Source organism: Archocentrus centrarchus, chromosome 4 (assembly GCF_007364275.1).
Source record: "Archocentrus centrarchus isolate MPI-CPG fArcCen1 chromosome 4, fArcCen1, whole genome shotgun sequence".
Taxonomy (NCBI): Eukaryota; Metazoa; Chordata; class Actinopteri; order Cichliformes; family Cichlidae; genus Archocentrus; species Archocentrus centrarchus.
In genome coordinates, this window is record NC_044349.1 from 6,978,235 (window position 1) to 6,991,912 (window position 13,678).

Sequence of the window (13,678 nt, forward strand, 5' to 3'; positions counted from 1 at the left end):
CAGGAACTGCCTGTACACTCTCACCACATGAGGCCTGGCATTGTTGTGCACCAGGAGGAACCCAGGACCCACTGCACCAGCATAGGATCTGACAGTGGGTCCAACTATTTCATGCCAATGCCTAATGGCAGTTAGGGTGCCATTGCCCAGTAGAGGTCTGTTGATCTCTCCATGGATATCCCTCCCCAGACCATCACTGACCCACCACCAAACCAGTCATGCTGAATGATGTTACAGGCAGCATAATGTTCTCCACAGCTTCTCCAGACTCTTTCACATCTGTCACATGTGCTCAGGGTGAACCTGCTCTCATCTGTGAAAAGCACAGGGTGCCAGTGGTGGACCTGCCAATTCCGATATTCTATGGCAAATGCCAATCAGGCTTGATGGTGCTGGGCAGTGAGCACAGGACCCACCAGAGGATGGTGGACCCTCAGGCCACCCTCATCAAGTCTGTTTCTGATTGGTCAGAGACATTCACAGCAGTGGCCTGCTGGAGGTCATTTTGTAGTTCTAGCAGTGCTCATCTTGTTCCTCCTTGCACAAAGGAGCAGTTGGCTGATGGGTTAAGGAGCTTCTACAGTCCTGTCCAGCACTCCTAGAGTAACTGTCTGTCTCCTGTAATCTCCTCCATACTCTTGAGAATGTGCTGGGAGACACATCAAACCTTCTGGCAATGGCATGTATTGATGTGCCATTCTGGAGGGGTCGGACTACCTGTGCAACCTCTATAGGGTCCAGGTATCATCTCATGCTACCAGTAGTGACACTGACCATAGCCAAATGCAGAACTAGTGAAAAAACAGCCAGAAAAGATGAGGAGGGAAAAATGTCAGTGGCCTAAACCTGTAAAACTATTCCTGTTTTGGGGGTCGTCTCATTGTTGTCCCTCTACTGCACCAGCTGTTAAATTCATGAACACCAAAGCAGCTGAAACTGATTAATAACCCCCTCTGCTACTTTGAGAAGTGTGAATTCCTTGTTATGACCATAGACTGTATATAAAAGATGGATGCATTGACTGTGTGTTATTGGTTCTGAGCAGGACCAGGCCATCTAAATTTCAAATGCATCCTTGATGTATGAAAATCTATCTTGCCAACAGGTATTTCACCACACTGTGTAGAATACTGAGTACAGGGAGACTGAATCTCATTTTCTCATAGACCAACAGGTACTATATTCTGATCAAGCACCTGCTTGAGACCAGGAAGCAGAGTTGCAGTCTTACACGCCTCTCTGCAGCTTCTCTCCTCCTGCCATCCCCCCAAAACCCCATCCCCATAGAGTCGGTGCCTGCTCCCAGACCACCAAAAAACAAAGCTAAAATCAGCAAAAAGCTATTTAAGCATAAAAATTCAAAAACAATAAATAATACAGCTTCATCAACTGCACCAAAAAATAAAACAACTAAATGTGGATTGTTAAACATTAGGTCTCTCTCTTCCAAGTCCCTATTAGTAAATGATTTAATAATTGATCAACATATTGATTTATTCTGCCTTACAGAAACCTGGTTACAGCAGGATGAATATGTTAGTTTAAATGAATCAACACCCCCGAGTCACAGTAACTGTCAGAATGCTCGAAGCACAGGTTGAGGAGGAGGATTAGCTGCAATCTTCAATTCCAGCTTATTAATTAATCAAAGACCCAGACAAAGTTTTCATTCTTTTGAAAGCCTGACTCTTAGTCTTGTCCATCCTAATTGGGAAAATCAAAAACCTGTTTTATTTGTTATTATCTATCATCCACCTGGTCCTTACTCAGAGTTTCTGTCTGATTTCTCAGACTTTTTATCTGATTTAGTGCTCAGTTCAGATAAAATAATTATAGTGGGTGATTTTAACATCCATGTAGATGCTGAAAATGACAGCCTCAACACTGCATTTAATCTATTGTTAGATTCAATCGGCTTCTCTCAAAATGTAAAGGAGCCCACCCACCACTTTAATCATACTCTGGATCTTGTCCTAACATATGGCATAGAAACTGAAGACTTAACAGTATTCCCTGAAAGCCCCCTCCTGTCTGATCATTTCTTAGTAACATTTACATTTACTTTAATGGATTACACAGCAGTGGGGAATACGTTTTATTACAGTAGAAGTCTTTCTGAAAGTGCTGTAACTAAGTTTAAGAATCTAATTCCTTCATTGTTATGCTCTTCAGTGCCATGTGCCAACACAGTACAGAGCAGCTACCTAAACTCTGCTCCCAGTGAGGTCGATTATCTCGTCAATAGTTTTACATCCTCACTGCGTATAACTTTGGATACTGTGGCTCCTCTGAAAAGGAAAGCTTCAAATCAGAAGTGCCTGACTCCGTGGTATAATTCACAAACACACAGCTTAAAGCAGATAACCCGAAAGCTGGAGAGGGAATGGCGGCTCACTAAATTAGAAGATGCTCATTTAGCCTGGAAAAAGAGTTTGTTGCTCTATAAAAAAGCCCTCCGTAAAGCTAGGACATCTTACTATTCATCATTAATTGAAGAAAATAAGAACAACCCCAGGTTTCTTTTCAGCACTGTAGCCAGGCTGACAAAGAGTCAGAGCTCTGTAGAGCCGAGTATTCCTTTCACGTTAACTAGTAGTGACTTCATGGATTTCTTTACAAATAAAATTTTAGACATTAGAGAAAAAATTATTCATAACCATGTCAAAGATTATTCTTCATGTTCGGCTGCTTTCAGCACTGCTGGTATTTGTTTAGACTCTTTTGCTCCAGTTGATCTTTCAGAGTTAACTTCAATAGTTACTTCCTCCAAACCAGCAACATGTTTATTAGATCCCATTCCTACTAGACTGTTCAAAGAAGTCTTTCCAATTATTGATGCTTCAATCTTAAAAATGATCAATCAGTCTTTATTAGTTGGCTATGTACCACAGACCTTCAAGGTGGCTGTAATTAAACCTCTACTTAAAAAGCCATCACTTGACCCAGCTGTCTTAGCTAATTATAGGCCAATCTCCAACTTTCCTTTTCTCTCAAAGATTCTTGAAAGAGTAGTTGTAAAACAGCTAACTGATCATCTGCAGAGGAACGGTTTATTTGAAGAGTTTCAGTCAGGTTTCAGAATTCATCACAGTACAGAAACAGCATTAGTGAAGGTTACAAATGATCTTCTTACAGCCTCTGACAGTGGACTCATCTCTGTTCTTGTCCTGTTGGACCTCAGTGCAGCTTTTGATACTGCTGACCATAACATTTTATTACAGAGATTAGAGCTTGCTATAGGTATTAAAGGTACTGCACTGCAGTGGTTTGAATCATATTGAATCATAGACTCCAATTTGTTCATGTAAATGGGGAGTCTTCTTCACACACTAAGGTTAATTATGGAGTTCCACAGGTTTCTGTGCTAGGACCAATTTTATTTACATTATACATGCTTCCCTTAGGCAGTATTATTAGAAAGCACTGCATTAATTTTCATTGTTATGCAGATGATACTCAGCTTTACCTATCAATGAAGCCAGATGACACACATCAATTAGTTAAACTGCAGGAATGTCTTAAAGATATTAAGGCCTGGATGACCTCTAATTTCCTGCTTCTAAATTCAGATAAAACTGAAATTCTTGTTCTCGGCCCCACAAATCTTAGAAACATGGTGTCTAACCAGATACTTACTCTGGATGGCATTACTTTGGCCTCCAGTAACACTGTGAGAAATCTTGGAGTCATTTTTGACCAGGATATGTCCTTCAATGCACATATTAAACAAATATGTAGGACCGCTTTTTTGCATTTGCGCAATATTTCTAAAATTAGAAACATCCTTTCTCAGAGTGATGCTGAAAAGCTAATTCATGCATTTATTACTTCTAGGGTGGACTATTGTAATTCATTATTATCAGGCTGTCCTAAAAGCTCCCTGAAAAGCCTTCAGCTGATCCAAAATGCTGCAGCTAGAGTACTGACAGGGACTAGAAAGAGAGAGCAGATTTCTCCCATATTGGCTTCTCTTCATTGGCTCCCTGTTAAATCTAGAATAGAATTTAAAATTCTTCTCCTCACCTACAAGGTCTTGAATAATCAGGCACCATCTTATCTCAAAGACCTCATAGCACCATATCACCCCAATAGAGCACTTCGCTCTCAGACTGCTGGCTTACTTGTGGTTCCTAGGATACTTAAGAGTAGAATGGGAGGCAGAGCCTTCAGCTTTCAGGCGCCTCTTCTGTGGAACCAGCTTCCAGCTTGGATTCGGGAGACAGACACCCTCTCTATTTTTAAGATTAGGCTTAAAACTTTCCTTTATGATAAAGCTTATCGTTAGGGCTGGATCAGGTGTCCCTGAACCATCCCTTAGTTATGCTGCTATAGGCCTAGTCTGCTGGGGGGTTCACATAATGCACTGTTTCTTCTCATTCACCTTATTTACTTTGTTTATACTCCACTCTGCATTTAATCATTAATTGATATTAATCTCTGGCTCTCTTCCACAGCATGTCTTTCTCTCCCCTCAGCCCAACCGGTCGCGGCAGATGACTGCCCCTCCCTGAGCCTGGTTCTGCTGGAGGTTTCTTCCTGTTAAAAGGGAGTTTTTCCTTTCCACTGTCGCCAAGTGCTTGCTCATAGGGGGTCGTTTTGACTGTTGGGTTTTCTCTGTATTATTGTAGGGTCTTTACCCACAATACAAAGTGCCTTGAGGCGACAGTTTGTTGTGATTTGGTGCTATATAAATAAAATTGAATTGAATTGAATTGAATTGCCTAATATTACCAAAAACGGCTAGACCTCTGAAGGTGTGCTGTGGTATCTGCACCAAGATGTTAGCAACAGCTCCTTTAAGTCCTGTAAGTTGCAGTGACGTGCGGTGAGGGTCGTGACTGGTGAGGCACTGACGTCATCACATCAGATTTACAAACATATAGCTTATTCACCATTTGATTGGCAACAGTTGTTTTGTTTAACATTAACATAGTCTGAAGCAAACCTTTTAGCTCCGGTGTTGGTCTTCCTTTAATTATTATCTTCTGCTTCGATTGAAAGTCCAGTTTAGAAAATTCTTTCAGTTGAGTTATGTAATCTTCCATGTTGAACATAAGGCCAAGCAACAGGAAAAACTAACTGGCCTTGCTAACTGTTTATGGTAGCTTGCCGCCGAGGAGTCGTAGAGTCCCTGGGATCACCAGCGCCCCCTACCATGAGGCACGAGAACTGCGTGCCTCACCTAGTGTCTCTTCGCAGCAGTTTCATGATCGCTCAACACAAGAATGCATTACACACACATACAGTTGTTAATGAAAAAACAAAAAATAAACTGTGCATTATATACACCAGCTAAAATATGGAAATTTAGTTCATATAGTAAAAGTGCAGTGAGACCGGAAAGTAATCCGGTCTCACTGCATAGCATGCCAGCACAGTTAGTAGTCATTGGCAATGACTATACTGAGCCGCACCACGGATTGCGCAATCCGTGGTGCGGCTCGCCGGGCTGGTGCCTCACCGTTCGTCTCTTAGTATTTGACCGGCAAATGCGAAAATTCAGCGATTTTGAAAAAACTAATCTAAAAATGGTGTAGTTAAATGGAAAAGAACTTTAAAATACAAATCACTGAATGAATATAACGATTTAATTTATTTTTTAATTTTATATTTCCACGATGACAGGTGAGGCCGTGCCTCACCTGCCTCCCCTGACTGCACGTCACTGGTAAGTTGTGAGGTGGGGGGCCTCCATGGAGCAGACTTGTTTGACCAGCACATCCCACAGATGCTCAGTTGGACTGAGATCAGGGGAATTTGGAGGCCAAGTAAACACCTCATACTCGTTTTTGTGCTCCCCAAACCATTCCAGGAACCATTTTTGCTTCCTGGAATGGTTATCCTGCTGAAAGAGGCCACAGCCATCAGGGAATACTGCTTCCATGAAAGGGTGTACATGTCAAAGTAACATCTGCATGGATGGCAGGACCCAAAGTTTCCCAGCAGAACATTGCCCAAAGCATCACACTGTCTCCACCGGCTTGCCTTCTTCCCATTGTGCATGCTGGTGCCAGTTTAGGTGCCAGTTTAAGATACAAAACAAAGTTGTAACCTTAACATAATTGTGGATATGAACCATTGCATGAAAACAGTTTTCAGAATAGAAGTAAAACATACCAGTAATGTTAGGACAAAGTGAGTCAATGGCTCAATGTACCCCAGAAGGTTTGTTCTGTACCTTGTAACCTGTGTACTTAAAGTGTTCTTTTCTGATGTTCCACAAATAAGATAGCAAGGTAGTAAAAAAGAGAGCTCAGCATTTTTAGATTATCTAAAGTGAGCAGCAAGTCAAGTGTCAAAGCGAAGGTCCAGTTGTTCTGTAGCAAAGGACCACAAGGTAGAAGGACATTGAAGATTTTTGATGATAGTGTGGAGTCTGAACTTGTCAACCACACCAAGGAACTTACAGATCAGTTTGATGGGCTAACTCATATATCTAGAGTGCTGTACAAAAGTCTTGACCCACCCCTCATTTCTTTATAATTTGCAAGATAATGAGAAATAGGTGCATCAAATTATTGAAACATAAATGGAGATACAGGATATAGGGCTAAAGCAAAGTGTGTACTATGGTGAGCAGGCATTGCATGGTGGATCAGAATCTGATGGTACTTATTCTGTCAGCTTTGACAAGATCCCCAACACCTGCGGCTGAAATGCAGCCCTAAACCATGACAGAGCTGTTATTTTAAAGAAATAGATTTTTATTTTGCAGTAAAATCATCAAATGTAAAAAGTGGCTCTTTTTATCCCGTTCTCTCCAATGATGCTAAATGAGCGACTGAGACAAGAAAGGAAAGTGTTTACAGAGTTGTAGAGGACTGTTTTCCCATGGACTTCTATAGGATTGGAAGTCTTTTTGTGACCACAACCATTGCCCCCTGGTGTCCTTTAAAAAGAATGCAGGTTTACATGGCATTTAAAAAAAAAACTTTAAAAAAACTTAAAAAAAAGGTATGTCTTCACTTAAGAGTGATTGTAGAAGAAATTATTATATTTTAATTTTGATCCATGCACTTACACAATGTGAGAAATATGTCTTTATGAGTATGTATGAGTTTTCCTTATACTGTGATAAATACATGAAGGCAGAAAACAGACCAGATCAGATAATTTGACATTTTTCAAAATTTCCACATTTGTAAGCAGAAGATCAGTAATATAATTTTAACTTTTCACTCTCTTTTTCACATCTTTTTTTGTCTTTTCTAATTAACTGAGATCCTCTCGGCATGTTGGCAGGACAATCACTCCACTATTACATCTCTGACGCATTGCCACTTTACCAACAGGTAATCCGTTGGCACACTTGAACTCTATTATTTCATCATGAACTAAATACTTATTATAGTCATTTGATTTGAAAGTGATATTATGCTGCCTCATCTCATCTTCATTTGCAACACAAGGATCTGCAAGACACAAAAGACAAAAAGGGTTTTGTTAATGTCAGAACTGTTTCCGAGGATGACCGGAAAAAGTGTTTTTCATATAAACGATAAAACCAATCTATATTTATGGAGCCATTTCCTGTTTACAATGTGAGTCACAAGGACAGCAAAATGAAATGTACAAGTCCTAAACCTCTGTCCAAGGATTCAAGCAATGTACTGCTTTGTATAATACTGAAAGGTCAGAGATATAGCTTATATAGAGGGAAGGCTTCTGTCTATCACCTGTTCCATTGTCATCTTTGAATTTGGTTGACCTTTAATCATCTGGAATGTTCTCCATATTTGTTGAGGGCATCCCCATGTCTTGCTTGATTGACCTGATAAGTTGAGAATCCCATGTATATACTGCACAATATATATAGTAACCAGTTGTCCATCCCTTTTATATTCCATAATTTATTCTAGCATCTTTGCATTCTGCACCATTGCACATATGAATATGCATATTATTATTGACTGTCATGTTGCTATTGTCTGTACTGTCTGTCCATTCTGTTTACATCGAGGGCAAAGAAAACGTCGGTTTGTGTACATACTTGGCCAATGACACTGATTCTGATCATTTTCACAATAAAAAGTCATTGAATGGAATGCAAGATGAATATTAAGATCGGTGAGAGCTGTAACTTACTGAGGCATCGCATCTGTCCAGTCCATTTACCATTGTAGCAGGTTCTGTAGGGCTCTCCCTCCATAGTGTAGTAACTTTGACACATGTATTCAATAGTTTCACTGTGGTTGTAACGTTCTTTTGTGGTGTTCTTGACGTCTCCATCCTCCAGGGCTGGTGGTCTCCCACAGAGTGGAATTTCTGAAAATAAGTAAAGGGCCAAGATAGACAAAAAGATGATAATATGGTGCAGTTGTGATACTTTCAAACCTAATGGCACATCCTTTGAGAAAGATGCTCCATTATGCTGAGAAACAAACACTTAAGGGACTCTGCCATTTTTTCTCACCATGAATAAATGATTCTTTGGTAGCAGCCTTTGAGGCTTATGCTTGATCAAAGATGTTCAGCAATTAAAAAAAATGTTTTTTTTTCTTCCTTGTTTTCTCAAATATGGAATAAAATTAAAGAAATTAAAGAAATGAAACTAGAATTAGAAGAAAAACAAGGCAAACCTCACCTTGACAAAGTGGATTGGGTTCCCACCCATCTCTGGTGCATGTGGCCCGGGTGGCACGATCTGTTCTCCTGTAGCCTGATCTACATCCATACCTGACAGTATCGCCCAGTTTTTTTTGCTGAAACCAAGAATCACCCCAGTGCAACAAATACCTGTCTCTGGGACGGCTGCATGCAACCTCTGGAAAGTTATAAAGACTTGATAATCTTCATGAAACTGAAAGTCATCTTCATGTGTTATTGAATCACAACAAAGCAAAAACAGTGACCTTAGAATACGTGTCTAAAGCTCTTGTAGTTTTATACCTTGACACACTGGTCTGATAGTCCACTGTCCATCCTCTTTGCAAGTAGTCTCAGCTGAGCGACTGCGACTGCGACCTTCTGAAATCCAGTATCTGTCCCCACATGTCACTCTTACCTTTTCACCAGGGGAAAACCTATTTCTATAAGAAGGTTCGTATATGGTTCCTATGACTGGTGGCAACATCAGCTCACATTTTATTGCTGCATTTGTTGGGAAATGAAGCACATTAGTTAGTGTGTTGTACCAAGACAGAGCAGTACCATGACATCCAGATATCCAGCACCAGTTCTCACTAGTCATTAGCATTTAATGTACATATAAACTGGCTGTAAGTCTGTTTATATTTACCTTCACATGCAGGTGTGGGGATCCACGCTGATCTGCCTCCTGAATTTGTGCATCTTGAATCTCTTTCTTGAACACGTTTATATCCTGGATTGCACGTATAACTCAGGACGTCATTTTCATTGTACTCATTAACGTTTCCAGGAACAACACCATCTTCAATCACAGGATTTCTACAGTTTACAGCTGTTAAAGAATAAAGTAACAGTCATGAATACAAGTAAACCATTTGCTTATAAAAGGCAAATAAGCAGTAACCACAGATTAAGCTGATGTGAAAGTAAGATTTTTGATAAAATAGTATGAGATCATTTTCCTGGGAAACAAGCAAAGCAGTTAAATTTTCTGATTAATTAAACTTTCATTCCAATTTGGTGATTTTGTTTTTCTTGTTTTGTTTGAAACTGATATTTTTGGACTTCCTGTGATACCTTACCTACATCAGGAAAGTAGATTATGTATAAATGTGTTCTTGTTTTAGGTTTTGTCCACGTAGGAATGACTGTGTTAGTGGGCAGGCAAAAATTTCCCCAAACTATCCAGTATCCAAGTGCAACAAGGATTTTTTCAGTTTGAATACTGATCAGTCCATTTTATATAGAAACTATAATTATTTGAATCATTGGAATGCACATATAGTTCAGGACTTCGTGTTCATTGTACTCGTTGACATTTCCACGAACAAAACCATTTTCGACTGCAGGTTTTCTACATTTTACAACTGTTGAAGAATAACATCACAGTCAATTAGAACGAGATCATTTTAGTTTGACAAATGTCAGTGATATTTTTCTACTTTGTGCTAGGCCAAATTAACAGCCTGCTGCCTGTATAGCAATACTTCATGGACAAATGTGAGAGTGGTACATATCATTGACCAAAAGGCAATTATTTCCCCAAACTATCCAATATTCAAGTGCAAGAAGGATTTTTTTCAGTTTGAGTACAGATCAGCCCATTTATATCCAAACTATAATTATTTGAATCAGAATTTTGGTCTAAATATCACTACAAGGAACAAAAATGCTAGACACTGTCAGATGAGTTACCCTTTGAAAGCAAATATTTGACATAATCAGGTATGCAGCTCTGATCATCTGCTTTGTGTCCTTACTAGGTGTCTGTAACTGACTTTTGTTGGTTGTTATCAGGTTACATGTGAGAGACTAGTGAGCTACTAGTCAGCACCAAAAATTGTGGTTGACTAAACAAATTATTCTTATTTTATTAATGTAACATGGCAGTTACCTGTTTCAAAGATGGCCATGTCAGTGTAAACCACCTGACCGAAGTGATGTAACTGTTTTGTGCACTAGCCTTCAAGGAGGGCGGCGCTACTGCTAACACTGTTAATGCTTGCCACACTCAGCAAAATAATTTGATAACGTGTGTGTACAGCATCATGCATATTTGATTACAGAGAATGTGATTAATAGGTTTATATAGACCATAAATAAATATACATTATTTGTATGTCAGTGTTTAACCTGGACTGTTAATTTTCTTCAGTTCTCTGAATGTTTTGGGTTTTTTATCTAGTAGGTTAGTCAGATTTTTTTCTCTTGTTTAGCAAATTAGTTGCCAGGAACATCAACAGTTAGAAGGTGTTTGGTTATTATTTAACTGCTGAATGGAGCCCTTTCTAAAAGTACTCTTAGTGCTTTTTGTTTCATTGTTGACCTTTGCAGCTAATAAAATTCACCGAATGGCTCCACTCTCCATCTTTATTGCAAAAATTTTCTCTCTGGCCCATCAGAATGACTTTGCTGGACTTGCAGCTAAATCGAACTATGTTGCTGTAGGTCGCTTCCTCTGCATTCCCCATCACTTTTTCATTACTGGGCACATGAATTGATGGATACTGCTTGGCTGGAGTGAAAAACATTAGGAAAAATAACCCCTCAAATTTTAAAATAATTATCTTCTTTCAGCATCAACATATCCTGTAATAATTGAAATGTTAGATAAAGGACCGTTGGAATCACCTGAGTACTGGATCTTACCTTGGCTTTTCACAGAAGTCAGAGTATGCATCCACAAAAGCAGGAAACAGCTGCTGGTTATTACATGCATTTTATCTTCTTTAACCTGATTCACCAAACAGAACTAAACACCAGAGACTCAAAGATTATTATAGGCTAGAGGAGCTTTTCACAGGAAAAAAAAAAAAAAAGAGATTGCTCAATGATGTACACAAGGCTGACCCTGCCTCCAAACACAATCTCAGGCTCATGGAGAACCAACACAAAAAAAAAAAAAAAAAAATATATATATATATATGTATATATATATATATATATATATATATATATATATATATATATATATATATATATATATATATATATATATATATAAATGTCACAATTTTTAAGGGTATTTATTTGCAATTAAATGATTTTATGCCACTGTGTGGTTACTGTGTGACAATCCAAAGAATAAATAAACTTTTACGGGGAATATTCATTTACTTTTGCTCTCCTGTGAATCATTTACTGGAATCAATAAGGCAAACAAAACATGTTGCATCTCAGAGAGAGAAATACAAAGTAAAGCACCTTTTCACTTCAAAAACACCGTCTTTACTCCCAAACTGTATGTGAACATAAACGCAACAGTTTGAACTGTGCAACAAAACAAACAAAAAACCTGGTAGGAGAGAACTCCACAAAACCTGGCCACAAAGAAAATTTTGCTCTTGAGCAAAGTAGGATTTTCCTTCATTTCTTAATATGGTTTCATGTTATTGTCACGTGGTGTGTGTGAAAGTGAGGACCCAATAGAAGGCAGGCAGATGAAGTGTAACAAACTGTGAGCCTTTATTATGACTGGTAAATAAACAAACTAATAAACAGAATAACTAAGATCTAAACTGGGGAAAAAAACTGTGAAACACTAAGGCCCAGTTTCCCATACAGAGTGTCTAATCCTGGACTAAATACTTTTTCCTATTTTGGTCTTCATTGACTTTTTTCCTTTTAGTCTAGGACCATGCTTAATCCATGACTGGGAAACCGGCTGTAAGAGTACAGAAAACACAGGAACAGGACACAACCATAGCAACAAATTTTCTAATTATGATTTTGTTTTCAGTTTGAGTACAGATCAGCCCATTTTACATACAAACTATAATTATTTGAATCTGATTTTTGGTCTAAATATTACTATAAGGAACAAAAAATACTAAACCCTGTCAGTTGAGTTACCTTTTGAAAGAAAATATTTGACATAGTATGCAGCTCTGATTGTCTGCTTTGAGTCCTTACAAGGTGTTTATAACTGATTTTTGTTGTTTGCTGTCAGGCTACGTGTGAGCGACTAGTCAGCACAAAAAATTGTGGTTGGTTAAACATTCTTATTTATCTGAATATTTTCCCATAAGTCTTGAATTGTTTTTGCCTTGGAACTCACCTGTGGATGCAATTTTCGCCCAGTTTCTTTCTTGTTGCTGAATCATGAACTCTGACCTTAACTAAGGCAAGTGAGGCAGTTCTTTAGATGTTGTTCTGGGTTTTTTGTGACCTCCTGGATAAGTCGTTGTTGTGCTCTTGGAGTAAATTTGGTAGGCTGGTCACTGCTGGGAAGGTTCCCTACTGTGGATATTGGCTCTCACCGTGGTGAGCTGGAGTCGTAAAAACCCTTAGAAATGGAGAACTGAAGAAGCGTCTTGGATGAGAAATGAAACGTCTTCAAGAAACTTAAAGAAGTCCGGTCGCCTTTTTTTTCCAAGCTCCAGAGACTTCTATAACCTGGATCACTGAGATATAAAAATTAAATCTGAAAAAAAAAAAAAAGAACTCAGGGAGGGGGTAAATACTTTTTCACAGCACTGTATAGCTAAGATATAAACTGTTTGCTGTCCTACAAGTTCTGCACCACTTTTCCCTCTTTTACTCACTGACATATTCTTTTTTTTTTCTTTCAGGCAGCTCGTGTCTCTTCTAGTTAATTAAAGCTTTTATAGGCAAGAAAGTGGGGTCATCAACCTGAAACACTCATACAATCTCACTCTAATAGCTGATCTTTCTTTGGTGCACCTAACCTGACGTTCATTTGTCTGGACCACACATAGGCTTGAATGCATAATGGTGTGTCCTTATTATACACTTATCATTCATTCATACTGACAGTAATAATGGTGGAAGAGGTACTGAGATAACTGCCTTAAATAAAAGCATGTAGAAATAGTGCATTCTAAGCAAAAGTCTTCCATTCAGTTTCACCACTTGTTGCAGTCAGTTAATCAAATTTGTTACATTAGCAGCACCTGGCCATAGTGATGTTAGGTACTGAAGCCCCGAGGCCTGTGCCGAGCAAAAGGGGGCGTGTCCAAATGACCCCTGTTTCGAGGACCGTGGAGTTTTTTTCAGAATAGCACGTGACAAAAGCCAAACGTGGCCCTGTTTTCTGAAATCACGTGACTGCTTCATTATCTATTTCGAG

The 13,678-nt window shown here is 39.0% G+C and overlaps 1 protein-coding gene across 2 annotated transcripts; it reads right to left on the reverse strand.

Moving 5' to 3' along the window:
• Positions 1–6,719: 6,719 nt before the first annotated feature.
• LOC115778752 (complement factor H-like) lies at positions 6,720–11,373 on the reverse strand. 2 transcript variants are annotated; one of them, XM_030727053.1, is made up of 6 exons: positions 11,239–11,373; positions 9,239–9,421; positions 8,890–9,090; positions 8,585–8,764; positions 8,086–8,265; positions 6,720–7,412 (listed from the first exon to the last, which is right to left on the reverse strand). In XM_030727053.1, the coding sequence occupies exons 1-6, from the start codon at positions 11,306–11,308 to the stop codon at positions 7,213–7,215; spliced, it is 1,014 nt and encodes a 337-aa protein (XP_030582913.1). In that variant the 5' UTR covers positions 11,309–11,373; the 3' UTR covers positions 6,720–7,212. The 2 variants fall into 2 exon arrangements, with proteins under 2 accessions (XP_030582913.1, XP_030582912.1); XM_030727052.1 differs by having other exon boundaries at positions 9,239–9,424; positions 11,239–11,372.
• Positions 11,374–13,678: the final 2,305 nt, after the last annotated feature.

Excerpts from the sequence above, each read along its gene's own strand:
- LOC115778752 (XM_030727052.1), bottom strand. The coding sequence starts at position 11,308 with ATGCATGTAATAACCAGCAGCTGTTTCCTGCTTTTGTGGATGCATACT. Across the intron at positions 8,266-8,584 it reads ACCCAATCCACTTTGTCAAG|AAATTCCACTCTGTGGGAGA; the intron begins GTGAGGTTTGCC and ends ACTTATTTTCAG. Across the intron at positions 7,413-8,085 it reads TGGACAGATGCGATGCCTCA|ATCCTTGTGTTGCAAATGAA; the intron begins GTAAGTTACAGC and ends TGTGTCTTGCAG.